The following is a 26,503-nucleotide window of genomic DNA, read 5'->3' as shown; positions in this document are numbered from 1 at the left end:
AAACTGTGTGGCATCACTACCCGGCGCTGGAGAGTGAGAAGACCAAGAGAAACAGAGAAGGAGGAAAGAATTTAGAGAGAAAGAGAACGAAATAGGTGCGAAAAATTTTGGACTAGGTTGGAAATTCTTAGATTTCGCTTTGCAGAGGGCCAATAAGTACTGAATAGACAGCAGCAACACTAAATGTGCGTGCCTCATATGCAGCAGCCATCAACTACAATCGCATCCACATCCACCTCGTGAAGGCATTTGAAACATAACACAAAAACACAGCCAGCCATCCTCCAGCCAGTCCAGCTCCGTGGAAGACATGTTGACGCACAAAACTTGTCAGGCACGGAAAAAAATGCAGGTGAGTGGGGAAACAGCATGGTGGCCTAATCAGAACATAGATAGCGGCCAGGGAGTTGAGTTTACAATGCATTGCATCGCACTCTGCAGGTTTCCTTTGTGATACGAGACGCCGAGGAGAAACAGCATCGGAATGGTGTCAATTCGCTGCAGTTGGATCCAAACAATGGCAAATTGTACTCGGCCGGCCGCGATGCGATCATCCGGGTGTGGAACACGCGCTCCGAGTCCAGCGAGAAGTACATACAGTCGATGGAGCATCACAACGACTGGGTCAACGACATAGTGCTGTGCTGCAACGGAAGGAACCGTAAGTCGGATGATAAATAATTATGTAGTGGTGGTATAAAGTGGCTAACCATTTGGCCATTCAGTTATCAGCGCCAGTTGTGATACCACGGTGAAGGTGTGGAATGCACAGAAAGGCTTCTGCATGTCGACCCTCAGAACACATCGCGACTATGTGCAGGCTCTGGCGTATGCCAAGGATCGGGAGCAAGTAGCCAGCGCGGGACTGGACAAGGCAATATTCCTGTGGGATGTCAACACACTAACAGCGCTCACTGCCAGCAACAACACCGTGACAACCTCTAGTCTGACTGGGTCCAAGGATTCAATCTACAGCCTCGCCATGAATCCCTCTGGCACCGTGATTGTGAGCGGATCCACCGAGAATATACTGCGAATATGGGATCCACGCACCTGTATGCGAAGCATGAAGCTCCGCGGACACACAGAAAACGTTCGCTGCCTTGTAGTCTCCCCCGACGGCAATCAGGTTGTATCCGGCAGCTCTGATGGCACCATCAAGGTGTGGAATCTGGGCCAACAGCGCTGCGTTCAGACCATACACGTGCACAAGGAGGGCGTGTGGTCGCTGCTAATGAGCGAGAACTTTCAGTACATCATTTCGGGGAGCCGGGATAAGAATATTATTGTAACAGAGATGCGTAATCCCAGCAACAAGACGCTCGTGTGCGAGGAGAAGGCGCCTGTGCTCAGTCTGGGCTACAACATGGACAAGACTGGCGTGTGGGCCACCACCTGGAACTCCGACATTCGCTGTTGGAAGCTGCCCATGTACGACAGGGGCACCCTGAACTCGTCGGGCGGCCTGGATGCACAGTGGACGCAGGGTGGCACGGAGCTGGCCTGCATCAAGGGCGGGGCCGCCATCAAGGAGTGCACTGTGCTGAACGACAAGCGTTACATATTAACGAAAGACTCCCAAGATCAGGTCGTGCTCTACGATGTGCTAAGAGTTGTCAAGAAGGACACTCTGGGCCCAATCGACTACGAGGCGGAGGTGAAGAAGCGCAATAAGCAAGTCTACATTCCAAATTGGTTCACAGTGGATCTGAAAACTGGGGTGAGTGAACTACACCACCATCAATCATATCTCTCTATCGGATAACTCTCATTGCAGATGCCAACGATTGTGTTGGGCCAGGAGGAGGTAGATTGCTACTCGGCTTGGGTGTCCATCGAAGCTGGACTACCGGAGTGCGTCGATCCCACCACAGAGATAAAGGTATAAATTATGCGAATATCTGATGACATCTCTTGTTCATAACTGTCATAATTTCTGTGCAGATAAACTATGGGAAATTACTGCTGGAGGCCCTGCTTGAGTACTGGACACCACCGCATAGCATACCGCCAAACGAACTGGAGCCGGACATGCACGGCAATGGCTACTTTCAGGTGCCCAAACATACACCAGTCATATTCAGGTGAGTCGCTTAGTCGCTTTCCACATTCACCACAATAATTTTCATGTTGGTCCATCGTCAAACAGCGAAGTGGGCGGTCGGACTGTCTGCCGTCTGTTGGTGCGCGACGCAGCGGGCGACAGCGAATGCACTCTTCTACATGAGACAGCACCCCAGTGGGTTACCGATGTGGTGATTGAGAAAAACATACCCAAGTTCCTCAAAATACCGTTCTTCCTGCAGCCCCATCCACAGATGACCAAGCCAGAGCGCACCAAAAAGGTAGAATCGAATGCTGGCATCAATCTCCTTTTAACCTCTGATTTTCCAGGATCGCTTGGTGGCCAATGAGTTCATCCAGTGCCGCAAGGTGTGCGAGCACGTTCTCGAGAAGGTGCTCAATGCAGAGACAACCCCGAGCGGGGCCAACGCAAACAATTCCTTGCAGAACAGCCAAAGCGACGGCAACTCGGAAGGCTCGCAGCTGCCGGCGGAGGAACGCATTGAACTGTCGTGCAACGATGTGGTAAGTTGTAGCTGCAACTCCATCCGTATGTACTCCATTGCAATTGGTTAACCTTAGGTCGTGGATCCCAACATGGACCTGCGTACGGTGCGCCACTTCATCTGGAAGCAATCAACAGATCTTACATTTCAATACAAAACGAAGCAGAACTTCAATTACGATGGTAAGGATCAATCGAATTTGAACTGATTCAGACCCACTAAGAGTCCCTTTTGTGTTTCACATCATGGAATAGGTTCGATCGGGGATAGTCTGGAGCGCGTGACGCGAAAGTATTGAACGACGGCATGTGATCTCTCTCTCCTAGCCGATGTGAGCTAAATTGAAAGATTTAAGTTTTAGTTTTGATTAACCATTTGTATGTACTTTGTAATTTATTCGTAATTACTTTGTCCTGTGGACTAACCATTTAAGAGAGAATCTGTTTAAACATTCATATGATGTAAATGCACCAACGTGCTATGTATTTTGTTTGCTCTGTGCCGTTTCAGTGTTCTTGTGTTTAGGAATTATTTCAGATACATATACATATATATATATACTTCAGATTCAGACTTAAAAGAGATTAAGTTTGCGACACAACACACAAGTAGATAAACATTTTGCATGGAACAACGCAGACATACCATTTACATTAATTATCTGGCATCTGAAAACATTTAGATCTAGAGAATTGCGCATATATGTATGTAATATTCACATTTGTTTTACACTAGGTTTATCCATATATATATATATTAATACATATATACATAGAACACATTATATATATATTTAATTATAAGTAATCTGTTAGAAAATACAAAAATCAATGCAATTGTAGAAAACCAACCTATAAAACGCTCTATGCAAGCCAATTTGTACATAAGTAACGAACGAAACAAACAAACAAAAGGAATGAAAAGAAACGAAAGATACAATTGAAAATCAATTAAAGTTATTATTAAAACTATTTGGAAATCAAGCTTGGCTTTCCTTCCTTATGCCACAATTTAGATATTATTTATCATCTCGCGGACGCGACGACGTCTGATGCGAGCCGTCCTCGAGTAGGACTCCATGGTGGTTAGAATGACGAACAACTGTTGCTTCAGCGTCGAAGGTATCATATAGTTGCTGATGAGTCGACGGGGCTGGTTGCTGGTGCGATTTAGGTAGCGTGCCAGCAGCCACAGACAGGTGTCCTTGAGCTTGCGCATCGGAAAATGTATGTTTACCTGGCTGCGTACATCGCACAGCTCCTCGGGATGTTGGGGGTTCTTGGGGACGCGCATGGGAACGGGGACGAATATGCGCCTGGACTTAACGTGCATCCGCTCGCCAGTGTAGTAGTCGCGGAAGAGCCAGGTGTGTGTGTTGTACGTGTTGACGCGCACCTCCTCGAACGGCTTTAGGCTGAGATACATGTTTTCGGTGTCGCGGTCGCACACCCAATAGAGATCAACAGTGCGATTTGTTGTGTTGACAAAAAGCACAAACACCTCGACGAGCTCGGCGGCTGGTGGAGGATGCAGCGCGCGCGGATTGCCACGGTTATTATGCGCAATCTGCAACGCCATCTCCAGCAGAGTGCTAAGCCGATCAGTAATGGCTATGATATCAATTTTTAATCTGTTTTTCTCCAACCACCACAATGAGTATAGATAAAATTGCTGGCGTTATCAATTTGTGGCAAAACTCTTGTCCAAATACGGTCCTGCTGAATTCGAAAGTGTGGCAACACTAGACCTGTTGCCGATACCATCGATACCACCGCCCGTCAGCTGTTCCAACGAAAATAAATAAATAAAATGGCATTTTGTGTTGCAGTTATTGGCAAAGATGTAAGTTAAATTCGAACTAAACAATGGCTGTTATTACACTTTCAAACATTTCAAGAATGCCCCGATGTACCTGACCACCTCCGACATGGAGCAGGAGCTCGACCTGCAGTACCATGTGCACGCAGCTCTCGACGTTGTGGAGGAGAAGTGTTTGATTGGCAAGGGAGCGCCCGAGTCCAAGGAGCTCTACCTGGGCCTGCTATACTCCACGGAGAATCACATTATGTGGGTACACGCAGCTGGTCAGCCATTAAACCTAATCAGTGTCTTCTTTGCTCTTAGATATGGCTTCGTCACCAATTCCAGGGTGAAGTTCATAGTGGTCATTGATTCCAGCAACGTTGCTCTGCGCGAGAACGATGTGCGGGCGGTAAGTTCCCTTTCCCATGGGTCTCAGACATACTGATGCCACTTTCAATGCTTTTCCAGATCTTTCGCAACCTGCACATCCTCTACACGGATGCCGTCTGCAATCCTTTTTACATTCCGGGCGAATCCCTGACCTCCAAGTAAGTCCAGCCATAATTGGGTTATGTTCGAACTCTCACAAGATTTATTTTTGCAGGAAATTCGATCGAGCTGTGCAGAAGTTAATGAGCGGCAACGCATAGCTTTAGATTAGAACTAAATGGCCAATAAAATAAATTATTTATAATCAAAGAAGAGATGTTCAGATTGATGCATTGCGGGGGCGACTGACGGGAGATGCTGGGATGTGCTGGTGTCAATCTTGACGTCTGGCCTTGTCCACGCCCGCAGCTAACACCAACGTCTATATTTACACACAAAATGCGCACAATATTGGTGGAACCGGTTGACCGGAGCAAGACGAACAAATTGTATTAAAATGCAAAGTTTTGCTTCTTTTTTTTGACGAGAATTAATTATATGTTATCTTTACAATGTTTCTAGTAGCCGAGAAACATGGTTAATGTCTCCGTCGCAGACACATCTTCCGCCTGTTTGGGGTCTCGTTATGAATTTCGGTGTGATCTGTGGACAAGCAGAAAACGTGTATTTCTGATTATCATATGCATAATTAGTGGAATTTAAAGTCCTCTACGTCAGACGACCCGAACTTGGGCTTATCGCAGCATATAAAAAGATGCCAGAAGTTCCAGTTTGATATCAGTAAGTCTATTCAAGTCTTCGAACAAACAACATGAAGTTCATCGTAAGTGGCTTAAACACTCCAAAAAACGATCCTCGCAGGATAATCGCTAACTTGTTCTCCGATTCCCCGTTATAGATTGCTTTCGCCTGCCTGCTGGCTGTGGCCTGCGCCAACGAGGATGCCGGTGTGCTCCGCAATGATGCGGAAGTGAACGTTGATAGCTTCAAGTACGCTCTGAAGCTCGACAACTCTGTGGATATTGAGCAGCAGGGTCAGCTCAATGGTGAGGAGTGGACTGTCAAGGGACAACAGGCCTGGACATCTCCCGAGGGTGAGGCAGTGTCCATTCAGTACGTTGCTGACCAGAACGGATACCAGGTTCTCGCTGCCAACCCCCCTCTGCCCACCTCTCCCCCAATCCCAGAGGCCATCCAGCGCGCCCTGGAATGGATCGCAGCCCACCCCTCTAAGGAATAAGTCATGTTTACCAAAAAAATAAAAGCAGTTAAAAGTTAACTTTGATTTCGAACTTCACATTCCCCCCTCCATCGAAGGATCAATCGTTTGTGTCACGGCCTGCTGGCTGACAAAAAGTGAATATTCAAACGAAACTAATTAGCGGACACAGAAACGAGTTCCCCCCAAATGTATGCGTCCCCCAACAAATGCCAAGGTCGACGAGATAATCAAGAAGGGAGGCATCCATCCATAAATATTTATGCGTCTTCAATCTTTGACTTTTCGGCCCTGAACTTGAGTGTGGACTGGCTCGGACATCCGCAGGGAAAGTGTTGCATCGCTTTCGATTTCGTTCTTCAACGATGCGGAGATTTGTATACCAAACTCTTGGGCGAACCTCGCTGCTGGCTGATCTCAGTCGCTTGCCCATGAAACGCAGTGGCAAAGCGCACACACGCAAGATTCAGCTGCGAGTGAGACTCTTTCCCAGACACGAATAGCACGCCCATAGGCTTACTTCCCATATGACGGGTGAATAATGTATTCAATGTATTCTTCGCATTCAAAACAGATTGGCAATCCGACCTGAGATCTGGTCCGCTTGGGAGATGCTGGCAGAGACATTTAAGTGTGCCCGCGACATCGAATCACGTGATCACGATGGGATGGATCCGATCTAGCAGCCTTATTGTTGTCATAACTTCAAATGCAAATGTTAAGCTTTATCGCCTTTGACAGCGATCCGATGAGGCGAGAGGAGGGCCTCTAGGAGAGCGTTTAGCGTACTCGTTGATGCAGATGCCACTGCAATTATGACGACGGGCAAAGTGAATGCCTCCATCAATTATCCGCCGGCTGCCTGAAACTCTGGGCAAAAGTGGTCTTGGCGATGATCAAGGCTACACTACACCTCGCCGCCACACAAATGTCAAAATAACATTGAAACTCTGGCGCTCCGGTTACCGACTCGCAAAACAGCTTCAGATTCTGGCTCTCTGAGGCCAATCGGTTGGGAAATGCTGCATGAAAATGCCGACAGACTGAAAACAGTTTGCCATCGACTGACGATTCGCTGTCGGCGCCTGTCCCTCATGGGAGATCCTCTGGGGCATCTCTCGTGCACAGCTCCCCAGCTGCTGGCAATTAGTTATGTGTGGCATTTTGAGTTATTGGCATCATATTTTATCTGCTAATTAATTAATAACGCTATAAACAAACGGTCAATGTGCCAAAGTGACGTCAAGTTCAGGCGCCGCTGTCATAATTGGTAAACCGATTTCCTTTGGCTTTCCTTTGCTCAGTTTTCCAAATACCTAACTCTGCTGCTGTGTATATTTCTGGAAATGTGTGTCACATGAAGCACAGACATTGTAGCTGAATATATAAATCAATTTGCATATTATTCGGTCATTAAACAACAGCGAAACATGATAATGAAGCTGATTTAAATTTAAATAGGAAGCCGAACCGCAAGAGACAATAAAATTCGAATCGCTTATAAAAATGTGTGTGTTTCCCCTCCACCTCCACCTCCACCACCACCTCATCCACCATCCACTACCATACATGTACACATATATTTATAGTAGAATTCTTTGATATTTTTCTCCATTTAATTTAAAGATTCATTAAATTTCTTGTTAGTTTGCCTGCGCCATAAAATGCCTCAATTTATGCCAGCAGAAGTGATTGATTCAATAAGCGTGGACCACCATTTATTAATCATATTTGCAAGGATTGATTGGATATATATTGAAGTGATTGTCACTTGGCTATACACTGAGAGAAGTCCAGATGTTGCGGTTACAATGTGTGGTGCTCCTTGTGGGAAATAGTTTTAATTTATTTATGCAATTACTGACACCCTCAACACTCTGCCTTTTGAGTTCCAGTGAACTCTGAAATTTCATTTCAGTGTCGGCTAAAAATAACCATCGAAGTCCACGTAAAGCCTTCGCAAACCACTACAAAATGGAATTGCTCTGGTAGGGCGTGGGTGGGGCTCTGGGTGTCTGCTGCTGGCCAGCACGGGTACAGCCAGTGCTCGGTGGTTTTTACAGTGCTTTTCGCATTTGTATTGCGTCTGCGTTTTTCGTTTTTCGTTTTTCACTTTCCCAGAGCAAGGCAATAGCAACAAATTAAACACAATTTCTAAGTTTTCCATTGGTTGGCCTCTGCTTTTGTTTGTTTGTTTCCCGGGTTTTATTTTTGAGATGCCGCTGAAAACCATAAATTAGCCTGTTACTTTTGGAATGCCTCTGTACTCTGGCAGTGTGTTGGTGTGTTGGTGTGTTGGTGTGGGTGTGTGGATGTGCCTCCCCTCCGGCTGAAAGAATGGGAAGATCTGGGCAACCGATTCAGTCGTTAGCGGTGATCTATTTGGTGCACAACGAGCCGTAGCAGCAGCAGCAGCAGAGCAACACTTCAGCATGGAGAACATTGTGAGTGGAGAGGGAGAATGAGGAATAACCGAATGTTTCTATTGCGACTCTAATTGCTTTGCAGGATGAGGACCTGACCCCCGAGCAGATTGCCGTTCTGCAGAAGGCATTCAACAGCTTCGATCACCAGAAGACCGGCAGCATCCCCACCGAAATGGTGGCCGATATCCTGCGCCTCATGGGTCAGCCCTTCGACAGGCAGATTCTCGAGGAGTTGATCAACGAGGTCGACGAGGACAGTAAGTAATCCCTCACAGACCATGCCCACTCCATGCCAAATCACTAAACTGCATCTTTGAACAGAGTCTGGCCGCTTGGAGTTCGAGGAGTTCGTGCAGCTGGCAGCTAAATTCATCGTCGAGGAGGATGACGAGGCCATGCAGAAGGAGCTGCGTGAGGCGTTCCGTCTGTACGACAAGCAGGGCAACGGCTACATTCCCACCTCCTGCCTGAAGGAGATCCTCAAGGAGCTCGACGACCAGCTCACCGACACGGAACTGAACATGATGATCGAGGAAATCGACTCTGACGGCTCCGGCACCGTGGACTTTGATGGTTAGTAGTGACACCGACCAATTAGCAGCCTGCCTCATGCCTCATCGCATCCCAAATGCTCTGGCACCATGCCAGAGCATTGAGCAGCAGCAAATTATAACAATTTTGTAGGCTCTGGCCGTGCGCTCTTTTCCATCAGAGGGAACACAATGCTCTGCCTGCCCTTGGTGGTTGACTATTTTTAGGCTTCCGGCCCCTGAATGCTCCACTAATTGCTCCACTTTCCCTCCATTTGATCCACAGAATTCATGGAGATGATGACCGGCGAATAAGCGGAGACTCTTGGACACACACACACACAAATATCTGCTAGCAGATAGGGGAAAGCCACTCCCCGCACGAACTCTGAGGCTTGAATAAACATTTTCTATTTTATTTCTACGATTGAGTAATCATAATTACGCTATAAATAATGTGCCAGAAGGCAGCAGCAGCAGCAGGCAGCATCAGCAACAGGAACTACAGCACGATAGAATAGAAAAACCCAAAACGCGGCAAACATTGGCAACGGCAACGGCAACGGCAGCGGCAACCGCATCCGAGTTGCATGAATCATCGTAATTGACGCCCCCCCAAGCATTGGTTAATATTTTCGATAATATCTATGTACGCTTGCAGCTAGGATGGGGGCGTGCCACACGCTCATTTGTGTGTTAATTTGGCAAGGCCAATGCATGACGTTGCGCATACGCAACGTGGCCCGCGTCTGTTCTATTGTTTTTTCTCAGCCTGGTCGCATGCGTGACACATTCCTTTTGCCACTTGGCTGCCGTTCTGGTGCGCGCAGCTGTGCCGCCACGAACACCCAAGGCGACCATCCCATGCCACCAAGAATGGGAGCGCTGCCGCGCGATGACAACCTGTCGACGGCCCCCTGTCCGTGCGTCCGTGTGGTGTGTGTCTCTCTCATCGGTGGAGCTGCCTTTCTAAATGGGCAAAATGTCAATGAGCATTCTCCAACTGATGCTGCTTCTGCCTGCTGCCTGCTGGCTGCTGGCTGCCGAAGGCCTAAACTGAATGAATTTTCACATTCAACCGAAAAATGAAAAAGAGAAGCAACTGCCCTTTCTGCGCCCAGCCAGATGGATGTTGCCACCAAATGGAGCAACTTGTTTTGCGCAACTTGTGGCGAACTTTTTGTTGGGTTTTTGTTTGTTGCTGCCCCAGGGTGTCGATGGTGATATTAGCGCTATTTATTACCAATTCGATTTAAGTTTTCCTCAGTTTTCACGGTGGGTGAAAAGGTCAAAGACTGGACCCAGCGACCGGTCCAAGTTTTGTGGATATCCGTCTGGGGTGGGTCTTGGAGCATGATTAGAAGACACCGCCACATGCGATTCTTGACGCCAATTCCGATTGCATTTGAAGCGCATTAACATTGTTTCCCAAACGTGCAATTCAATGGAGATGAGATGAGATGAGTTGGGTCGTTTGCCATCATGATGATGCACTCAAGCGTTGAGGGTTTCGATTGGATTTCAATTTACGAGCATCAGAGCACCAAAGCACCATCAGCATCAGCATCAGCAGCGGCAGCGGCATCAGCTTCGGCAGAAACTTGCTAATTTTACGGACTTGGGGAGAGTACTTAGATGTGCTCGTAGATGTAGATGTGGCTGAGAGCGGTACGAGTATGTTTAACAACAAGACAAGGTACATTGGGTAAACGAGATGCCGCCGCTGAGACAATAGTTTGCACAGCCCCAGCCATGGGTCTCCCTTTGGCATGCAGTTGCTTGTGCCAGCAACCAACACAGCTGCACACGATTGCAATAAATGCCATAAAGTATCAAAATCTCAGCACCCAGGCCAGCACTCAGGCGGCTCTCCGTCTCTCCATCCTCGTCGCCGTCTCAGTCTGCGTCAGCATCTCCGGCTTCTCCGGCTTGAGTGCAGCCTCGGCTCTTGGCAGCGTTTTCGTTCATTCCATTCCATTTGACTGCATTTTGGCGCCGAAACAGAGTATAAAAGCTGCAGAACCTCGGCTGCGATCGGCACACTAGTACCGTGACATTACGAGGAGCCACGACACGCGGAGGCGCCAGCTGCAGAAACCAAACCCAAAAGGATTCGCATGGATTTTTAATTTATTTTCGAGCGAGAGTGCAACTGTGTGTGCCAGTGTGTGTGTGTGTGTGTGCGGAACTGTGATTAGAGTTTGGGGCAAAGGACAACCAAGGATAAAGCTACACAAGAACCCCCTTTGAGGCTTTCGGAATATATTCGTGCAATCAGCGATGGCTCTTAGATGGGTAAGTAGTTCCTGCCAGAGCATGGGATTTCCCAATCCCCAATACGATTCTCATTACAAAACGCATAAATTAAAAGGCCATTTACAATCAGAGATAGCCAATGCTGAGGTAAACCCTCGCAGCACGCAAAGTTGCCCAAGCAGAATCCATCTGCATCGTGGCTGTGGCTGTGGCTCTGGTTCGTGTCCGCCCCCGCCTACAGCTGGGGCAGATCATCAGCTGGACGGAGCCCGAAAGTGATGCAGTGGCGACCCAATTGGCAGCCCATTTGGAATTACCACAATTATACGACGAGTACTTTTGGGTGGCTGCCAGTGCTGCTTGCACAACTCTTGGGACAACTGCTCCGGTCACGAACTAGCCCGAGAATGCAGTTGCCACGGCGGCAGCATGCAACATGGATGATTCAGTGCCGCAAATGTCAGAATTTCCATTATTCGGCAGCGCAGATGCACGGCTGGGGGCTGGTGGCTGGGGGGGAGGGCAGTGAGCTCATCATCATTATTATTGATGCAGCAGTCGATGGAGTTGTTTCTGCTACGTTTATGGGCAGCGTTTGCTCGTAAACGGTTTAAACTTCAACTTGACACCCGGCCAGGCCAGGCTACATTTACTTAACCTTCCCATCATCAGTGGCAACAGCTTCAGCTTCGGCTTGGAGCCTCCTTAGCTGGGTCTCCTCTGTGATTGTTCACACGCTGTGGCATGCCAGTCGCCAGTAGCTGACATCTTCGCTCGAACAAGAAGTCCATAAATATCAGAGTTCGCGGGCAACAATGGAAAACGTGAGTGGAGTGGAGTGGAGATGCGATGCGACTCCCTCAATGAGTGAATATTTTATTAATGAAATGGCAGTTACGTCTGTCTACTACTCTTGAGCCCATTGAGGAGTGAGTGGAGGGATTTGGCAGCCTCTCCCTGGGATCATGAGTGCTTCGTGCATCGCGATGGCAATTGGGTTTCGGTTGAACTTTACACACTGCCGCGCCAGCCCCCAATTTGTGTGTAATCCTCGCTGTCTCCTCCTCCCGTTTAGGCTCTCCTGTTGGCGATGCTGACGCTGGCGCGGAGTGCCAAGTTGGACAACAAATATCTGCCGCCGCCAGCGAGTGCGGCCAGCGCGGGTGGCAGTCCGGGCGCCGGGCTGCAGGGACCTGGCAGTGGCTTTGGCCGGGGAGGCGGTGCCGCTGGTGGCGGTGGCAACAATGGCTTGGGTGGCATCAACAACGGGCTGGGTGGCTTCTCGGGCGCTGGAGGCCCAAGTCGACCCATTGGACCGGCACCCGCTCAACGGCCCAGTGCTCCAGCGGGTGGCGCCCCGCCGGCCGGTCCGCCCATTCCGATTTTGTCGTTTGTGAACGAAAACGACGGCGACGGCAACTACCGCTTCAGCTACGAGACGGGCAACGGCATCAAGGCGCAGGAGGAGGGCACCGTGAAGAACAAGGGATCCGACAGCGAGATCCCCTCCGTCATGGGCTCCTACTCGTACACCAATCCCGAGGGCGAGCTGGTCGAGATCTCCTACACGGCCGATGAGAACGGGTTCGTGCCCTCCGGAGCAGCCCTGCCCACGCCACCGCCCGTGCCCGAGGCCATTGCCAAGGCGCTGGCTGCCCAGGGCATTAACATACTTCCGGGTGGTGGCTTCAGTGGAGGAGCTGGTGGCCAGGGTGAGTATTAGATGATCGCTTGACGGATTCTGTTTGCTTACAAGTTTACTCTTCCTAGGAGGCGGAGGCGGAACAGGATATGGGGGAGGATCTGGAGGAGGCGGTGGCCAAGGTAAGTAATCACCAATGCAATAAAAGGAAGAAAATAGATGACTCATTGATGCATCGACACTAAATTGACACCACAACCAGAGCCATAAAGCTTGTGGAACTTTTATGAATAATTTTTGTTTACCCTAACCTCAAAATTGCATCTGAAAATCTTTCTTGGTCCTAGGAGGCGGCGGTGGTGCAGGCTATGGCGGTGGAGGAGGTCGTGGTGGGGCACCAGGAGGCGGTGGCCAAGGAGGATATGGAGGAGGTCCTGGCGGTCCAGGTGGCGGCGGTGGCCAAGGTAAGGATAAGAATTATTAAGGAAAGTTCTTGCATTTTCAAAATAAAACTTCCCTTTTCCTAGGAAGCGGCGGTGGAGCCGGTCGCGGTGGTGCCCCAGGAGGCGGTGGCCAAGGAGGATTTGGTGGCGGCGCTGGAGGCGGCGGTGGCGCAGGCTATGGCGGTGGAGCCGGTCGTGGCGGTGCACCGGGAGGCGGTGGTGCTCCGGGAGGCGGTGGCCAGGGAGGATATGGAGGTGGTCCAGGCGGTCCAGGAGGAGGCGGTGGCGCAGGGTATGGCGGTGGAGCTGGCCGCGGTGGTGCCCCTGGAGGCGGTGGTCAAGGTGGATTCGGTGGCGCCGCTGGAGGAGGCGGTGGACAAGGTAAAAGTACAGTTTAGAATGAAATATCTTAGAGATTTTCACCGACAACTTTCTCAATTTTAGGAGGCGGCGGAGGAGCAGGCTATGGCGGTGGAGCAGGTCGTGGTGGTGCTCCAGGCGCCGGAGGCCAAGGAGGATTTGGAGGTGGTCCTGGCGCACCAGGAGGAGGCGGTGGCCAAGGTAAGGCAAACATTAACAAAGGAATATTCGTGCAATTTCAAAATAAAACTTGCCCGAATTTAGGAGGCGGCGGTGGTGCTGGCTATGGCGGCGGAGCGGGCCGCGTTGGTGCCCCGGGAGGCGGTGGCGCTCCGGGAGGGGGTGGCCAGGGAGGATATGGAGGTGGGCCTGGCGCCCCAGGCGGCGGCGGTGGCAAGGGTAAGGAGAAGATTTATACAGGAGTTTCTTTGCAATTTCAATATTAAACTTTTCTCATCCCAGGAGGCGGCGGAGGAGCAGGTTATGGCGGTGGTGCTGGAGGAGCTGGTGGCCAAGGAGGATTTGGTGGCGCAGCTGGAGGAGGCGGAGGACAAGGTAAGGACAAGGTTACCTCTGAAATGTCTTTTAGATTTTCACAGCAAATTTTCTTGTTCCTAGGAGGCGGCGGAGGCGCAGGCTATGGCGGTGGAGGCGGTCGTGGTGGTGCACCAGGAGGCGGTGGCCAGGGAGGATATGGCGGTGGTCCTGGTGGTCCTGGAGGAGGTGGTGGAGCTGGCCGCGGTGGTGCCCCAGGCGCCGGTGGCCAAGGAGGATTTGGAGGTGGTCCTGGCGCACCAGGAGGAGGCGGAGGACAAGGTAAGGAGAGGATTCATGAAGGAATACTCTTGGGATTGCAGTTTAAAATTTGCTCTACTTCAGGAGGCGGCGGAGGCGCAGGCTATGGCGGCGGTGCCGGTCGTGGTGGTGCCCCAGGAGGCGCTGGCCAAGGAGGATTTGGTGGCGCCCCTGGTGGAGGCGGTGGACAAGGTAAGGAGAAGATTAATAAAATAATATCTTTGAAATTTCAATATTGAACTTTCCGCATCCCAGGAGGCGGCGGTGGCGCAGGTTATGGCGGAGGAGCCGGTCGCGGTGGAGCGGGTGGCCAAGGAGGATTTGGAGGTGGTCCTGGCGCACCAGGAGGAGGCGGTGGCCAAGGTAAGAAGAAGATTAATAAAGGAATATCTTGCAATCCCAAACAAAAACTTTCCTTTTCCCAGGAGGCGGCGGTGGAGCTGGTCGCGGTGGTGCCCCAGGAGGCGGTGGCCAAGGCGGATTTGGTGGCGCCCCTGGTGGAGGCGGTGGCCAAGGTAGGAAGACGACTTATAAATTTGTATCTGTGCAATTTCACTTATCCGTTTTCTTGATCCTAGGTGGCGGCGGTGGTGCAGGACGCGGTGGTGCTCCAGGTGGCGGCTATATCCCTCCCCCACCCGGACTCCCTGGTGGTGGACGAGGCAGCGGGGACTTCAATCCCCAGACTGGCTACAGCTACTGAGCCCACCGACGGGCTCGCTTCCCTTCCAGCCAAAACCACATCACTCCGATCGATGGAACCTCAGTGCAACGCAAACGCAAACGCAATCTGCCTTGAATACTCGTGCCACCGAGTGTGGCGCTTAAGTTATTAATTATTTGTGTAAGCTAGCCCCGATCCAATACTCTCTCTGACAAGGCAATAAATGAATTTAGCTAATTTTAGCACCTTTGATTTGTGTTCAGGGAATTCGTTTGCTTTGGTATGACCAGGTAATTAGTTATCATCAGAAAAATAGTTGAAAACTCATAGTAAAGGAATTGAGTTAATAATAATAAATAAAATAATAATAATAACAGACCACAAAACATTGGCAGCTCTGGTGCAAGGGAACTGTCTTCCCCACAGGGCGATTTCTCTGTCTCGCTTTCCTGCCAGCGCTTGTCTCGCTGACCGTGGTGAGTAAGTTAGTGGTACTCCCCACAGCGGAGACACACACCTAGTTCTGGCGGAACTCGACTAAATTGCTGCAGTTAATCGCAAATTGTAAATGCAAAAAAGGTGCAGATGCATTCTTAAGTATTTCGTCCGTGCGACTTATTTGTGTTCCCAAAAGAATTATTGAAGGGAAAATAATTATGGACAGCAGTTTGACTTTTCTGTTGCATGTATTTCATGCCTTTGAACGCGACTAAGTAGATGGACTAAATGTAAGAATCAATTTGGTCAAATCGTTGGGTGTAATCACTTCTTTGGGGACTTTTTGAAGCGTCTGCCATACTGATTGTAACCATAGGGATCCACCAATTGGTTCGATCTGCCCCGCAATTGTTGTGTAATCAGCGCCTGCTGCTGCTGCTGTTCGTTCTGCTGCTCCTTCTGCTGTTGCTGCTGCTGTTGCTGTTGTTGCTGCTGTTGCTGTTGCTGCTGGTTGTTGGCATTCTGCTGTGCCTGCTGGGATGTGAGATTGCTGCCAAATTGCTGACCAAATTGCCCGGCATACTGGGCTGGCAGGCGTCCGGAGTGGAGCTGATTGAACGGCTGCTCCGGCTGATACTGTCCAGAGTTTGGCTGCTGCTGCTGTTGGAAGTTTCGCTGCTGCTGCTGTTGTTGTTGCTGCTGTTGCTGCTGCTGCAATGAATTCAGCGGCTGTTGCAACGCATTCAGCGGCTGTTGCCCTGGTCCCTGTGCTCGAAAAGGGGTCGTGGCCAGCGGTGAGGGCAGCTGGCGGAAGGGCGTCTGGTATGGATTCAGATTGGGATTGAGCACGCCCTGCTGCTGGTAGGGCTGTTGTCCTGCGCCCACAAAGTACGGCGGCGGAGTGGCTGGAATGCCCGTGCCCTCGGCTCGGAATCCGTTCTCATCGGCAATGTAGCGCACCGTAATGGGCGTGCCCTCGGGCGAGGTGTACGAGTAGGAGCCCTGGATGACCTGCGGCGAACAAGAAACGAGGTTGCACGATGCCCTCCCAAAAGTATGCCACACACTGGGTACCCACCTGTGCCTCAACGCCCTCGCCATAGCCGAGATTCTTGACATAGCCCTGGGCCTGGGCCGTGGTGCCGTCGGCAGAGGAGTATCCGTAGGAGAAGCTGCCATCCAGATTGAGCTCGTTCTGGTAGGCCGTGATGGGCACATAGTTCTGCTGCTGGTACTGGTTGTATCGATAGGGATTCTGGAGAGCTGCTCCGGCCAGGGGCGGAGCCAGAGGGTTGACCAGCGGGTTCAGCGGACTGCGCTGTGCCGGAAAGAGACCCTGGCTCTGGCCCAGTGGGGGTTGGCGCACTCCAAACGGTGACTGCTGGACTCCCTGCTGGCGCTGCCCGAAGCCAGTGCCCGGCAGCTGTGCCCGACACGCCGAGAGGCAGAGGCCGGCCAGGAGGCAGGCCACCCAGCGCAGCTGCCTCATGTGGCTGCGAGCGGGCATTTAGCTGGATGAAGTGGCTCGTAAATCCCGCGAACGTCCCACAAATTACACGCTCGATTAACCTGATGTCTCGCTTTCGTTGTGGTGGGAAAACAGATTCCAATTGAAGTGCCGAGCCGAGCCGAGCCGCGATCTGTTGGGATCTGAGATGTGATGCTGCTGATGTGACTGGAAGTCACTGAACGAATGCCGTGCCCCGACTGCAACTGCGGCACCGACTGCGGCCCGTATTTATGCGAATCTCGAGCAAGACTGGGAGCCTCAAGCTGGGCCCTAAAGCGCGGCCTAATCATAAGAACAATCGACCCAGCGACGCTGCTTCCTGCCACCGATGTGCCTCAGCCTCTGCTCCAACCAGGGGGGTCGCGGGGGACTGGATCTATCTCGATGGTTATCTTGCGCTTGGCCCAGTGGCGTGTAATTTATCTGCGGCTTGCGAGTCGTGTTAACAAGATGCCACAGATGGCAGCTTTATTGGTTTTTTATCGGCAATTGACAGAAGGACAAACGAATTTCGTTGCCTGATTGATATCTTCATGGTGGCCAGCCCAGCCGACCAGCCGACCGGCCGACCAACCCCACCGTTGGCCTCTTCCGGCGTTTTCCCGATGCGCGCACTTATTTATGATGCATCCATCGGTGGCAGCTTGCAGCGTGGCTTCTGGTTCTGCTGCTGCTGCTGCTGCTGCTGCTGCTGCTGCTGCTGCCGACCCTCATATGCAAATGATGCGTTTTTGCTCCAGCTCGTGTCTCCACCTGAGGCGCTGCTAAGGTGTTTATGTGAGTTATGTGCTGACAGTACAGCACATACAACTCCCCCCGCCCAATCCCCCAACCGTAAGCCATTCTGGCCAGAGGTCAAGGTGGTTGTTGGACCTCAAGCTGATCTCCAAGTGCCATGAATATCATTTATCAGGCCATATCTAGCCACCAGGAACCCTTATCCAGCCTGAGAGAGTTTCCCCTGGGCTGTTCCATTGTCTCCATGCCACAACCATTCATCATTCTGTGCTTGCTCATAGCCATCAGTCACTTGTAAATGCCTAGCCCGTCGATCTCGTTTGTCATCTGTTCGCGCAGGCATTAAAAATTCGAACATATTCGCATCTTGTTCCATGTTTTCAGCTTTAATTGCATTTATGCAAATGTAGATTAAATGAGGTTTTCCACTCTGAATCAAGGCAATGAGGTGGCTAGCCCAAAAGTGAACTCAAAACAAAAGTCATGCTGGATGTGAAGTCATTTCCCATGTGGCGGAGTTTCGGCTGGCAAATTTTGTGGCATTTTCCGTTCCATCTACGACAGCAGAAATCATTCTCTGCTGCCTGGCTTTAGGCTAGTTAATGACTAGCTAGTTGCTAGCTTCATTTAGCTGCCTAAAAGTATTCTACAGCTCGATAATTGTAGATGGAATAAATACAATACAATCCACAGCAAGCAGACGCGACCTTTGTGTGCGCTACACAGGAAATATTTATGGAGCCAAAGGTGCTAGATTTGGTGTAACAATTAATTGCTTTGTCTAATTAAATTAAATATATATTTATTTATATTTAGAAGAGCTATTGCCAATGCCAGATATAAATTAAAATGTAGAAAGATGCGACAAATCAGTCAAGCTGCGACTCAATTAATTTTAGTTGGAATATTTGTATGGTTAGACGTTGGACAACTGCTAAGAAATTGAACAGAGTTATGAAAGGTTCTTGCCGTTGGTCTGGTTATATATTCGGGATGGCTGTATCAATCTCCCATTGAGGTGTTCACAAGGCAGCGAATCAATATTAATTATGAACATGCTGCCCCACATTTCACAACATTCGCGGGATGTTGCTGCCATTTGAATAATTCACGAGGCTGGAAGAGCCCCAAGAGAAACATAAAAGCTGTTATCCCCAGCCCGTCCCGAAATTTATGCAGAAATGTGAGACAAGCGCACAGTGTGGCGCGATGAGCAAACTACATTAGAGAGGACTGGCGGACAGAGGCGGACACTCCTCCCACGCCGCTGCCACCGAGTGTAACTCCAATTTGGACAGCGACTGCGAGGATTATTAATGGTCCACGGACGCTGCAAAATTGTGGCGTTTTTGTCGGCAAGATTGGGTAGGAGAGAACGCGCTTGACATTTGTGTAATTGCACTGCCAGGCCAGGCCAGGCCAGGCCAGGCCAGAAATTATGGCCGCCAGCGCAGCTAATTGATTCTCTTTGAGACTGAGACCTGATGCCCGAGGCTGTGCGTAATGCCGAGTGCAGATCTCGTCTAGCTTCTGGTTCCGGCTCGAGGAATTGCCACTGCAAGTGCCACTTTGACTCTGTAAAGGTTAATGTGTCGCCGCTCTAAATTACGACCTCGTTGGCATTGCATCTGCGCATTAATGGGTTTCTATTTGTGCAACAGTGTGGTGCCAGAAAGTTATTGCATTTCCATGCCGAATGGGCGAGACGCCTGTGCAGCTGAGAATCAATTTATTAACACGTTGGCCCGAGAGGCCCACGAAACTGAATCTCCAACCGAAACTGAAGCTGAAACTTGGTTAGTTGGAAACTTGGAACTTGTAAACTGAATCTGGAACTGGGCGGGCCAAGGCAAATGCCAAAAATCCAACTTCTGGCGTTGCGAAATTGCTGGAAATTATTATTGAATTCTTTTTGTCTTGCCGTTTTGGCATACATAAATGTTAGTCGCTTCTCAGTGGCGGCAGTGCCACACTGCCAGGTGCCCACCCACTGTAACAGCTGTGATGGAGCGCCAAAAGCCAACAGCTCCATCTCAGAGAGTCCGACATTTGGTGCGGAATTTGCATGGAAGTCTGCCATCCACAAGATTGTAGGGGGGAGCGGTTGGATGGAAGAACGGAACGTTTTGCAGTCACTCAGCCGTTACCATTTCTGCACCTTTCGCTCTCGCCTGCGGGGGCATGCCACACAGTCGCAGCCAAAATTGACAACATTTTATTAACTGCCTGCCAAGTGCTGCACCTCTCAGCCCCCACACGATCCAAAGATTACGCTCCATCTGCAGCGTGTAAACATGACAGAGCCACACAGATCGGATCTCGGATCTCGGATCTCTTCTGAATCATTTGAATTGCAAATCTGCAGCCCAGCCGCCAGTCTGCAGGTTCAACAAACTCTCTTTCTCTTTATCTTTCTCCGTTCTGCTGCTGCTGCTGCTGCTACTTTCTACTGACCTCAAAAAGCCAATATTATCAGCAGCATTATTGCATAACCAAGAGCCAGAATTGGCTGTCTAAAATCACTTGGCTCGGGCAGGCCGAGTGCTATAAAAAGCGCAGAATCTTTTGTCCGCGCCCAGTATTAGCATAAATCATGTTCGCATTGGTAAGCAGAAGCGGCAGCTGGCAGCTAATGAACATACTCAGAATTCCCCCTGTAAACCTCTCTTCTTAGGCGCTCATTTTGGCCTGCTGCTGCTGCTGGCCAGCGGAGAGTGCTGCCTCGATTGGCATCGTTAAGTCTTTGGCCGAACAGCAGAGCGATGGCTCCTACTTCTTTGCCTACGAGGCGGCCAATGGCAACTATCGCGAGGAGGTGGGCATCGTCAAGGAGGACAGTCTGGAGGTGTCCGGCGTCTATCGCTACCTCGACGACAGCGGCCACAGAGTGGAGGTCAGCTATGTGGCGGACCAGAATGGCTTTGTGCCGCGAGGCTTCCACATCAGAGCTGGATCGAATATAAATAAACCTTTATAGAGTCATGAGTTGGCGCATAACCACTTACTTTGATGGCGCACACATTCCTCGCACAATTACAGAAGCAGACAGCAGCCAAGAAGATCGCAGAGGAGTGCCCCGAGTCCGCTCCAGCTCGGAGCAGCTGTGGGAGATGGGATATTTAATTTGCAAAACATCGCCAATTGGGAGATTTTCAAAATTAGTTAAGCTGTCAGATTTATAAATTGTGGCAGTTGCAGCAGTCTTGGCCAGCATCTCCCACTGCGGGCCATGGTTGCCCTTTTCCCAAACGAACCAAATGTCGCTGTCGTCGCTGGGCAATTGAATCCGTATTTATCACCCTATCAAATTAATGCCGATGCCAACACGATCGTTTATAATGGGGCCCCGGAACTCCCCAGTGGTTCTACAATTTTCTGCTTATTGAATTAATAGCGCAATGCAAATGGAAGTGCTTTATGCGCCGCATCAAAATTCTAATTCAAGGCATTTGTCAGCGGGAAGATGATCGTCACAGGGCGAGTTACAGTTCGTTAGGGGACACTGTGCACACTGTGGAAAAAACATAGCAACAGCCACAGCACCAGGCACGAAATTCTCAAAATAAAATATGATTGAGGTTCATTTAAAAAGATCTTTCCAATCTGCAATCGGGAGAGTATTTGCTGATCTTTGGATCGCTTTCTGTTCGATTTCCCAATCATTTCGTCTCAGTGCACAGATCATAATATAAATTGCAACAATGCTGACATTTTACATGGCAAGTGGAAACATTTGTGGGCTTGGTACGGAACGAGGCGAGGTGCGATTGATTAATCGCGACACCTCGGGAGTGGGTGAAGCCGTGTAAGTTATGCACTGAGCCCGCTAATGGAGGCAATGATCGGTGTCATCAATCGGCGGCGTCATCGGCCCCGGATCTGACTCAGGCAAGTCTCAGGGGAGCAACAGACCAGATCTGATTGACACATTTCTGGTGCAGACTGACCCAGTGTCGACCCTGACATTTGCAGCCAATTGGAAGTTTTCGGACGTACCGGTAGACCACATAAAACGGGATGGGATGCAAACATGTTTGGCATGTTTAAGTGAAAAGAGCAGAGCGAAGCAGCTGCTGCTGCTGCTGCTGCTGTTGCCGGATGATAACCGAAATATTGCGTATCTATGTCGGGATCTGTGTGGCCAAGAGGGAGTATAAAAGCCAACTGGCTGATCCACTTTGTGCTCACACGCGTTCCAACTCTCGCTTTCTGCCCTGCGCCACTTGGACTCTGTTCTGCTGCGACAAAATGTACAAATTCGTAAGTGTGGATTACCCGAAGACATAGGGATTGGATGTTCATTTCCTCTTGTAGCTTCCTCTGCTCGTCCTGGCTGTGTTCTGTGTGGCCTGTGGCCATGCCCTGCCCGTGGAACGCGAACGCGAACGCGAACGCGAAGTGATTGAGATCCTCAGCTCGGAGACGAACAAGTTCGAGGATGGCTCCTACAACTCCCAGTACTCGACGGCGGACGGAACCAGCCGGCACGAGGAGGCCAGCGTCGTCGACAAGGACACCGAGGATGAGGCGCTGGAGGTGAAGGGCAGCTACAAGTACATCAACGAGGATGGCCAGGAGGTGGAGGTGCACTACACGGCGGGCAAGAACGGTTTCGTGCCCTACGGCTCCATCATCAACCCGGAGATCACAGCTGTGGCCGAGGCCGCCAAGGATCTGCCCAAGGAGCCCGAACTGAAGCCCAAAGCACTGCGTGAGCCATAGGTTTGCAGCGTCCAAATAAACTACCAAAAAAACAACAACGAAAAATTGATAGAAATTATGAAATTGTTCGAGTCTGTTTGCTGTTGTCTTCAGCCACAATCTCCTCCTGCTTTGCATATCCCAGCATCGAGGTGTTTGCTTAGGCTTCGATGAGACATTCCCCGACGCCCCGATGGGACCTTGAAAGCAGACCCACAGCCAGCAATGATTCCGTATGATTAAGCACACGTTTGTCCACTTTTTCGGGGTGTACAGTGAGGCTTGCGTTGCGTTGGACTGCCGCGGGGCACATTACATAGCACACTCGCAGAGTCCATTAGCATTGCGCGAAGCTGCTGCGACAAGAGGAAATCAAGAGCCAAAAGAATCGAATTTGCCATTTAATGAGGCATAAATCATCTCGCAAGGGGAATTTGCATACTTGATGGCAGCATGGGAACACTCTGCCTCTGTCTCCCTCTCTCTTTATCTAATTATCCACACCGTAGGCATGGATCACATCGGTCTCGAGCAGCACCAGCACGGCCAGAAAGAACAGATAGTAGGCGACGAGTAGCATGCCACAGGCGCGACGCATCTGGAAGTTGGTCGTCAGGGCGGACATCAGGGAGATGACCAGGCTCACCTCCACGAAGATGCAGACGGTCTCCCCGAAGCTGCCCTCTTCCACCTGTCATGAAATGTTTTACAGTCACAAAAATCATTTTGGGATCCCATTTCGGGCGTTCTTACCGGGAATGCATTGGCCACGGAGCGCACGGTTGTCTCCAGGGCCAGGGGCAGGGCCAGATTGACAAAGGTCCCAAACACTGGAGAGGAAAAGGTGGCCGCAAAGGCCATGCGTGGAAATCCCTGGCGTGCCAGCGCTATGCCAGCCACCAGATCGCCGGCATTGAGGCCCCAGCAGATGGCGGTGGCCATGACAAAGGACTGGCTCATGTGCCAGATGGTGCCGATGGTGAAGAACATGGCCATCACCTCCGAGGTGAGAAAGAAGATCAGAAAGATGACCGAAATGAAGCCCAGAATGGCCGTGAACTGTGCACAAAGGAAGATTACTTGGGGGAGCAACTTTTGCTGCTTTTGCTGCCAACTTACCCTGAAGAACTTGGGCGTGGTGTCGGTGCGCGTGCGCCAGAAGATGAGGCAGCCCAGGGGCAGCATAACGTAGAAGGTCATGATGTAGGCGGCCGTGCCCAAAAGGGAGACATCCTTGACTGCAGGAGGAGGTATTCGCTGAGTAAGAGTCGCCTGCCAGAGCAAGTCTCACACTCACGCAATATGAAGAAGATGTAGGTGGGGGCAATGATGAACTGCAGGCAGCAGAGCAGCTTGGACCAGCCGTAGTCGGGCTTCTCCACGTCCACCACAGGCACCAGCAGACGGAGCAGCATTTCCATGGGCTCCTTGATCAGCAGATAGAAACGCACGCAGAAGGATCCGCGCCGGAATTGGTCCTTGTCGAACCTGAAGATCGATGCCCAGAACTGCTGCAAGAGCTGCCTGTTGGCGCCACCGTGACGTCGGGCCGCACTGCGATCGATCTTCTCCCGATGGACACCCAGATCCGCTTGCCGCATGAGCTCCTCCAGCTGCTCCGCCTGCAGCTCGCTGTTCTCAATTTTCTGCAGTTCTGGCGGAGATTTCAAGTCAGTACAAAGAATCAGGAGTTACGAGTGGAGCTGCCTACGGTGAACGCGAGCCTCCAGCAGCCGCTGATCCATGACGGCCACCAGGACGTGGGCCAAGTAGATGAGTGCGCCCGGAATGGCGCCCAGCTTCGTGATGCCCGACTCCCGCTTGTGGATAAAGTCCATGAAGGTTGTGTTCAGAAAGAGAAAGCCAAAGTCCCGCAGAAAGTAGCCCGGCTCCACGTGAAAGGGCCTCGTGAGCATCACCAGGCCCGCCACGAATGTCTGCTGGAACAGTGTCTGCGCCATGGACATGAGGAAGCCCCACTTGGAGAAGACCAGCATGCCGGCAATGGCCGTAAACAGATCCGACGATCCATTGGCAATGGTCAGCAGCGTCACCCCGGCCACGTTCTCGTTCATGCTGAAGGTGTCCGCCAGCACCTTGAGCGTGGGACAGAAGCTGCGGGAGGAACATGAACCCAAGTTAACTCCTCTGAAGGCGACTCACTATGCCCGCACGGACTTCTGCATCATCCAGAAGATGTAGGTGGCGACCACCGTCATGGCCAGCATGCTCCAAAAGGCATTGAACTTGTTGCGCGAATCCACATGGCAGTAGTGCCACGTGAGGTAGTTGATCAGATACATGTTGTCCATGCAGTCCGCCGTTTCCTTCACGTACTGGCAGCGCTGTGGCTCTGGCAGATGGTTGACCTTGTTGCAGGCATCAGCTTGGTGCAAACTGCGCATCCAAATACCATAGGCCATTTCGGATTGAAGTGAGGGAGTTGGCTGCGCCTACTAACTGGATAAAGTATCAACTGTTTGGACAGCAGTAGGTTGGGTCTTCCATTCCCCCATGCTCCAGTTTATTCCCCGCTCTGTTATCCGTAGGATTCCTCTGCTTAAATTAGCACTAAACGTTTGCATTTATATGCAGACTATGGACTCATCTTGCACTCCCTCGAGAGGTACATTCCAATCCTCAATTGGCATGCAATTGGCATCGTTTCGTTTCGTTTCGGTCGGGGAATCGTTTTATTGCTAGACAATTAAATTAGAGTGCACAGATTTCATGGTTAAGTGGTAACAATACTTAAAGTAAGTAGAATCTAGGGGAGAGCTCGCAGAGGATTGCGAGGTCTTAGGCAGTCGTGGTCTCAGCCTTCTTGGGCTCTGCCGCTGGCTTCGACTCGAGAACGACCTGCACGGGCACAATCTGGGACTCAGCGGGCACTTGTTCCTTCTTCTCAGCCACAGTCTTCGGCTGCGACACAGCCTCCTTCTCCACGACGACGGGCACAATCTGGGACTCGGCGGGCACTTGATCCTTCTTCTCAGTTACCGCCTCCTTCTCCACCACAGTCTTCAGCTGTGTCACAGCCTCCTTCTCCACAACAACGGGCACAACCTGGGACTCTGCGGGAGCTTGCTCCTTCTCCACAACAGTGTCCACCTTCTCCACCTCCTGGGAGCGAGCTCTGCGGTGCTTCAGCCTGAGCTCTTCCTCCTCGGAGATGTTTGGCAGATCGGCGGCAGCCTGGGCCACAGCTGTGATCTCCTTGGGAATGATGGTGCCAATGGGCACGAATCCGTTCCTGCCCGCCGTGTAGTGCACCTCCACGGTGTTGCCGTCGGCATCAATGTAGCGATAAGAGCCAGAGACCTCCAAGGCCTCATCCTCGGTGCCGGCATTCTGGAGGTGTCCCTGCTCCTGGCGGTACGACTGGTCGCCGCCCTCGTACTCAAAGTGGAAGGAGCCGTCCGGGTTCTTCTCCGTCTCGAAGCGCAGCAGTGGCACAATCTCGCGCTTCTCGGTGGTGGTGCTACCAATGCTGGCGCCCCACGCTCCAGCGGCCAGGGCCAACAAACAGATTGTGATCTTCAGCATTTTGGGAGTGAGAGTTCTTGGTGGTTGCTTTCCTGCTGGAGTTTGGCTTTCAACTTGGCCTACTACAACGGCACGCGAGGCTTTTATATCGATGTGAAATGTGCGCAGCAGTCGCGAATTAGCATCTTCCAGTCCCATTACGCCATCTCGTCACCGTTGCCCAAAATAAAAGGAAAAAACCAAAACAAAACAAAAATACAAAACGAATCATGTTGGAAAAAACACCAAAGAAATTCTATGGAAGCGGCCAGAATGTGATTCAATAAAACACTCACAGAGCCACAGAGCCACAGAGCCATGGGATTTGCATATTTATGATTCAACATTCAGCGAAGAGAAGGAGAAAGAGCTCGAGGAGAGCTAAAGGTCAACAGATGGAGCAGCCATGTAATGAGTGCGATTTGTGTGATCGAATAAAACACTTAAAAATCATCGAATGATGTGTGTCGCTTCCAGAGAGAAACTGCTGCCT

General features: G+C 50.8%; 11 protein-coding genes across 18 annotated transcripts; 7 read left to right on the top strand and 4 right to left on the bottom strand.

Moving 5' to 3' along the window:
• Nucleotides 1-47: 47 nt before the first annotated feature.
• Nucleotides 48-3,023, top strand: LOC117890720 (WD repeat-containing protein 48 homolog). Its single transcript, XM_034795762.1, has 9 exons — nucleotides 48-352; nucleotides 442-661; nucleotides 726-1,720; nucleotides 1,778-1,882; nucleotides 1,945-2,084; nucleotides 2,150-2,345; nucleotides 2,395-2,589; nucleotides 2,647-2,752; nucleotides 2,825-3,023. Exons 1-9 carry the CDS (start codon nucleotides 311-313, stop codon nucleotides 2,866-2,868), a joined length of 2,043 nt encoding a protein of 680 aa, XP_034651653.1. The 5' UTR covers nucleotides 48-310; the 3' UTR covers nucleotides 2,869-3,023.
• Nucleotides 3,024-3,027: 4 nt separating this feature from the next.
• On the bottom strand, nucleotides 3,028-4,255 carry LOC117890778 (protein Vhl). The gene has a single exon (XM_034795849.1). The coding sequence runs from the start codon at nucleotides 4,146-4,148 to the stop codon at nucleotides 3,582-3,584; it is 567 nt and encodes a 188-aa protein (XP_034651740.1). The 5' UTR covers nucleotides 4,149-4,255; the 3' UTR covers nucleotides 3,028-3,581.
• A 16-nt stretch (nucleotides 4,256-4,271) lies between these two features.
• LOC117890786 (trafficking protein particle complex subunit 2-like protein) lies at nucleotides 4,272-5,072 on the top strand. The gene is made up of 5 exons (XM_034795861.1): nucleotides 4,272-4,412; nucleotides 4,468-4,637; nucleotides 4,695-4,782; nucleotides 4,842-4,921; nucleotides 4,978-5,072. The coding sequence occupies exons 1-5, from the start codon at nucleotides 4,380-4,382 to the stop codon at nucleotides 5,021-5,023; spliced, it is 417 nt and encodes a 138-aa protein (XP_034651752.1). The 5' UTR covers nucleotides 4,272-4,379; the 3' UTR covers nucleotides 5,024-5,072.
• Nucleotides 5,073-5,565: 493 nt separating this feature from the next.
• On the top strand, nucleotides 5,566-6,040 carry LOC117890792 (cuticular protein 47Eg). Its single transcript, XM_034795866.1, has 2 exons — nucleotides 5,566-5,586; nucleotides 5,662-6,040. The coding sequence occupies exons 1-2, from the start codon at nucleotides 5,575-5,577 to the stop codon at nucleotides 6,001-6,003; spliced, it is 354 nt and encodes a 117-aa protein (XP_034651757.1). The 5' UTR covers nucleotides 5,566-5,574; the 3' UTR covers nucleotides 6,004-6,040.
• A 2,238-nt stretch (nucleotides 6,041-8,278) lies between these two features.
• On the top strand, nucleotides 8,279-9,362 carry LOC117890780 (troponin C). The gene is made up of 4 exons (XM_034795851.1): nucleotides 8,279-8,426; nucleotides 8,491-8,665; nucleotides 8,730-8,981; nucleotides 9,225-9,362. Exons 1-4 carry the CDS (start codon nucleotides 8,415-8,417, stop codon nucleotides 9,251-9,253), a joined length of 468 nt encoding a protein of 155 aa, XP_034651742.1. The 5' UTR covers nucleotides 8,279-8,414; the 3' UTR covers nucleotides 9,254-9,362.
• A 1,608-nt stretch (nucleotides 9,363-10,970) lies between these two features.
• LOC117890713 (glycine-rich cell wall structural protein) lies at nucleotides 10,971-15,228 on the top strand. Of its 5 annotated transcripts, XM_034795751.1 has the most exons (13): nucleotides 10,971-11,233; nucleotides 12,270-12,906; nucleotides 12,965-13,018; nucleotides 13,184-13,300; nucleotides 13,364-13,630; nucleotides 13,724-13,840; nucleotides 13,904-14,038; nucleotides 14,102-14,194; nucleotides 14,258-14,455; nucleotides 14,519-14,626; nucleotides 14,690-14,797; nucleotides 14,860-14,949; nucleotides 15,013-15,228. In XM_034795751.1, exons 1-13 carry the CDS (start codon nucleotides 11,219-11,221, stop codon nucleotides 15,135-15,137), a joined length of 2,064 nt encoding a protein of 687 aa, XP_034651642.1. In that variant the 5' UTR covers nucleotides 10,971-11,218; the 3' UTR covers nucleotides 15,138-15,228. The 5 variants fall into 5 exon arrangements, with proteins under 5 accessions (XP_034651642.1, XP_034651643.1, XP_034651644.1 ...); XM_034795752.1 differs by lacking the exon at nucleotides 14,519-14,626; XM_034795753.1 differs by lacking the exon at nucleotides 13,904-14,038 and having other exon boundaries at nucleotides 15,013-15,227.
• Nucleotides 15,229-15,765: 537 nt separating this feature from the next.
• On the bottom strand, nucleotides 15,766-17,258 carry LOC117890754 (mediator of RNA polymerase II transcription subunit 12). The gene is made up of 2 exons (XM_034795813.1): nucleotides 16,615-17,258; nucleotides 15,766-16,547 (listed from the first exon to the last, which is right to left on the bottom strand). The coding sequence occupies exons 1-2, from the start codon at nucleotides 17,041-17,043 to the stop codon at nucleotides 15,861-15,863; spliced, it is 1,116 nt and encodes a 371-aa protein (XP_034651704.1). The 5' UTR covers nucleotides 17,044-17,258; the 3' UTR covers nucleotides 15,766-15,860.
• A 3,099-nt stretch (nucleotides 17,259-20,357) lies between these two features.
• LOC117890795 (larval cuticle protein LCP-17) lies at nucleotides 20,358-20,803 on the top strand. The gene is made up of 2 exons (XM_034795871.1): nucleotides 20,358-20,389; nucleotides 20,459-20,803. Exons 1-2 carry the CDS (start codon nucleotides 20,378-20,380, stop codon nucleotides 20,759-20,761), a joined length of 315 nt encoding a protein of 104 aa, XP_034651762.1. The 5' UTR covers nucleotides 20,358-20,377; the 3' UTR covers nucleotides 20,762-20,803.
• A 1,139-nt stretch (nucleotides 20,804-21,942) lies between these two features.
• Nucleotides 21,943-22,538, top strand: LOC117890777 (larval cuticle protein 65Ag1). The gene is made up of 2 exons (XM_034795848.1): nucleotides 21,943-22,044; nucleotides 22,099-22,538. The coding sequence occupies exons 1-2, from the start codon at nucleotides 22,033-22,035 to the stop codon at nucleotides 22,504-22,506; spliced, it is 420 nt and encodes a 139-aa protein (XP_034651739.1). The 5' UTR covers nucleotides 21,943-22,032; the 3' UTR covers nucleotides 22,507-22,538.
• A 149-nt stretch (nucleotides 22,539-22,687) lies between these two features.
• On the bottom strand, nucleotides 22,688-24,914 carry LOC117890736 (mitochondrial sodium/calcium exchanger protein). Its single transcript, XM_034795788.1, has 6 exons — nucleotides 24,649-24,914; nucleotides 24,197-24,600; nucleotides 23,783-24,139; nucleotides 23,605-23,723; nucleotides 23,239-23,544; nucleotides 22,688-23,176 (listed from the first exon to the last, which is right to left on the bottom strand). The coding sequence occupies exons 1-6, from the start codon at nucleotides 24,906-24,908 to the stop codon at nucleotides 22,976-22,978; spliced, it is 1,647 nt and encodes a 548-aa protein (XP_034651679.1). The 5' UTR covers nucleotides 24,909-24,914; the 3' UTR covers nucleotides 22,688-22,975.
• A 235-nt stretch (nucleotides 24,915-25,149) lies between these two features.
• Nucleotides 25,150-26,083, bottom strand: LOC117890763. 4 transcript variants are annotated; one of them, XM_034795827.1, is made up of 3 exons: nucleotides 25,597-26,083; nucleotides 25,522-25,527; nucleotides 25,150-25,488 (listed from the first exon to the last, which is right to left on the bottom strand). In XM_034795827.1, the coding sequence occupies exons 1-3, from the start codon at nucleotides 26,029-26,031 to the stop codon at nucleotides 25,285-25,287; spliced, it is 645 nt and encodes a 214-aa protein (XP_034651718.1). In that variant the 5' UTR covers nucleotides 26,032-26,083; the 3' UTR covers nucleotides 25,150-25,284. The 4 variants fall into 4 exon arrangements, with proteins under 4 accessions (XP_034651718.1, XP_034651716.1, XP_034651715.1 ...); XM_034795825.1 differs by having other exon boundaries at nucleotides 25,150-25,401; nucleotides 25,489-26,083; XM_034795824.1 differs by having other exon boundaries at nucleotides 25,150-25,527.
• Nucleotides 26,084-26,503: the final 420 nt, after the last annotated feature.

Source organism: Drosophila subobscura, chromosome E (assembly GCF_008121235.1).
Source record: "Drosophila subobscura isolate 14011-0131.10 chromosome E, UCBerk_Dsub_1.0, whole genome shotgun sequence".
Classification (NCBI taxonomy): Eukaryota; Metazoa; Arthropoda; class Insecta; order Diptera; family Drosophilidae; genus Drosophila; species Drosophila subobscura.
Note: the sequence above shows the minus strand (reverse complement) of the source record. Positions and strands in the feature narration are given on the sequence as shown.

Excerpts from the sequence above, each read along its gene's own strand:
- LOC117890720 (XM_034795762.1), top strand. The coding sequence starts at position 311 with ATGTTGACGCACAAAACTTGTCAGGCACGGAAAAAAATGCAG. Across the intron at positions 662-725 it reads GTGCTGCAACGGAAGGAACC|TTATCAGCGCCAGTTGTGAT; the intron begins GTAAGTCGGATG and ends TTGGCCATTCAG. Across the intron at positions 2,346-2,394 it reads AGCCAGAGCGCACCAAAAAG|GATCGCTTGGTGGCCAATGA; the intron begins GTAGAATCGAAT and ends CTGATTTTCCAG.
- LOC117890786 (XM_034795861.1), top strand. The coding sequence starts at position 4,380 with ATGGCATTTTGTGTTGCAGTTATTGGCAAAGAT. Across the intron at positions 4,638-4,694 it reads TCCACGGAGAATCACATTAT|ATATGGCTTCGTCACCAATT; the intron begins GTGGGTACACGC and ends CTTTGCTCTTAG. Across the intron at positions 4,922-4,977 it reads GGCGAATCCCTGACCTCCAA|GAAATTCGATCGAGCTGTGC; the intron begins GTAAGTCCAGCC and ends TTATTTTTGCAG.
- LOC117890778 (XM_034795849.1), bottom strand. The coding sequence starts at position 4,148 with ATGGCGTTGCAGATTGCGCATAATAACCGTGGCAATCCGCGCGCGCTG.
- LOC117890754 (XM_034795813.1), bottom strand. The coding sequence starts at position 17,043 with ATGCCCGCTCGCAGCCACATGAGGCAGCTGCGCTGGGTGGCCTGCCTC. Across the intron at positions 16,548-16,614 it reads GCGAGGGCGTTGAGGCACAG|GTCATCCAGGGCTCCTACTC; the intron begins GTGGGTACCCAG and ends TGTTCGCCGCAG.
- LOC117890780 (XM_034795851.1), top strand. Across the intron at positions 8,666-8,729 it reads CAACGAGGTCGACGAGGACA|AGTCTGGCCGCTTGGAGTTC; the intron begins GTAAGTAATCCC and ends ATCTTTGAACAG. Across the intron at positions 8,982-9,224 it reads CGGCACCGTGGACTTTGATG|AATTCATGGAGATGATGACC; the intron begins GTTAGTAGTGAC and ends TTTGATCCACAG.
- LOC117890713 (XM_034795751.1), top strand. Across the intron at positions 14,039-14,101 it reads AGGCGGCGGCGGTGGCAAGG|GAGGCGGCGGAGGAGCAGGT; the intron begins GTAAGGAGAAGA and ends TTCTCATCCCAG. Across the intron at positions 14,798-14,859 it reads AGGAGGAGGCGGTGGCCAAG|GAGGCGGCGGTGGAGCTGGT; the intron begins GTAAGAAGAAGA and ends TCCTTTTCCCAG.
- LOC117890763 (XM_034795823.1), bottom strand. The coding sequence starts at position 26,031 with ATGCTGAAGATCACAATCTGTTTGTTGGCCCTGGCCGCTGGAGCGTGG.
- LOC117890736 (XM_034795788.1), bottom strand. The coding sequence starts at position 24,908 with ATGGCCTATGGTATTTGGATGCGCAGTTTGCACCAAGCTGATGCCTGC. Across the intron at positions 24,140-24,196 it reads GCTGGAGGCTCGCGTTCACC|AACTGCAGAAAATTGAGAAC; the intron begins GTAGGCAGCTCC and ends AATCTCCGCCAG. Across the intron at positions 23,724-23,782 it reads CTACATCTTCTTCATATTGC|TCAAGGATGTCTCCCTTTTG; the intron begins GTGAGTGTGAGA and ends CTCCTCCTGCAG.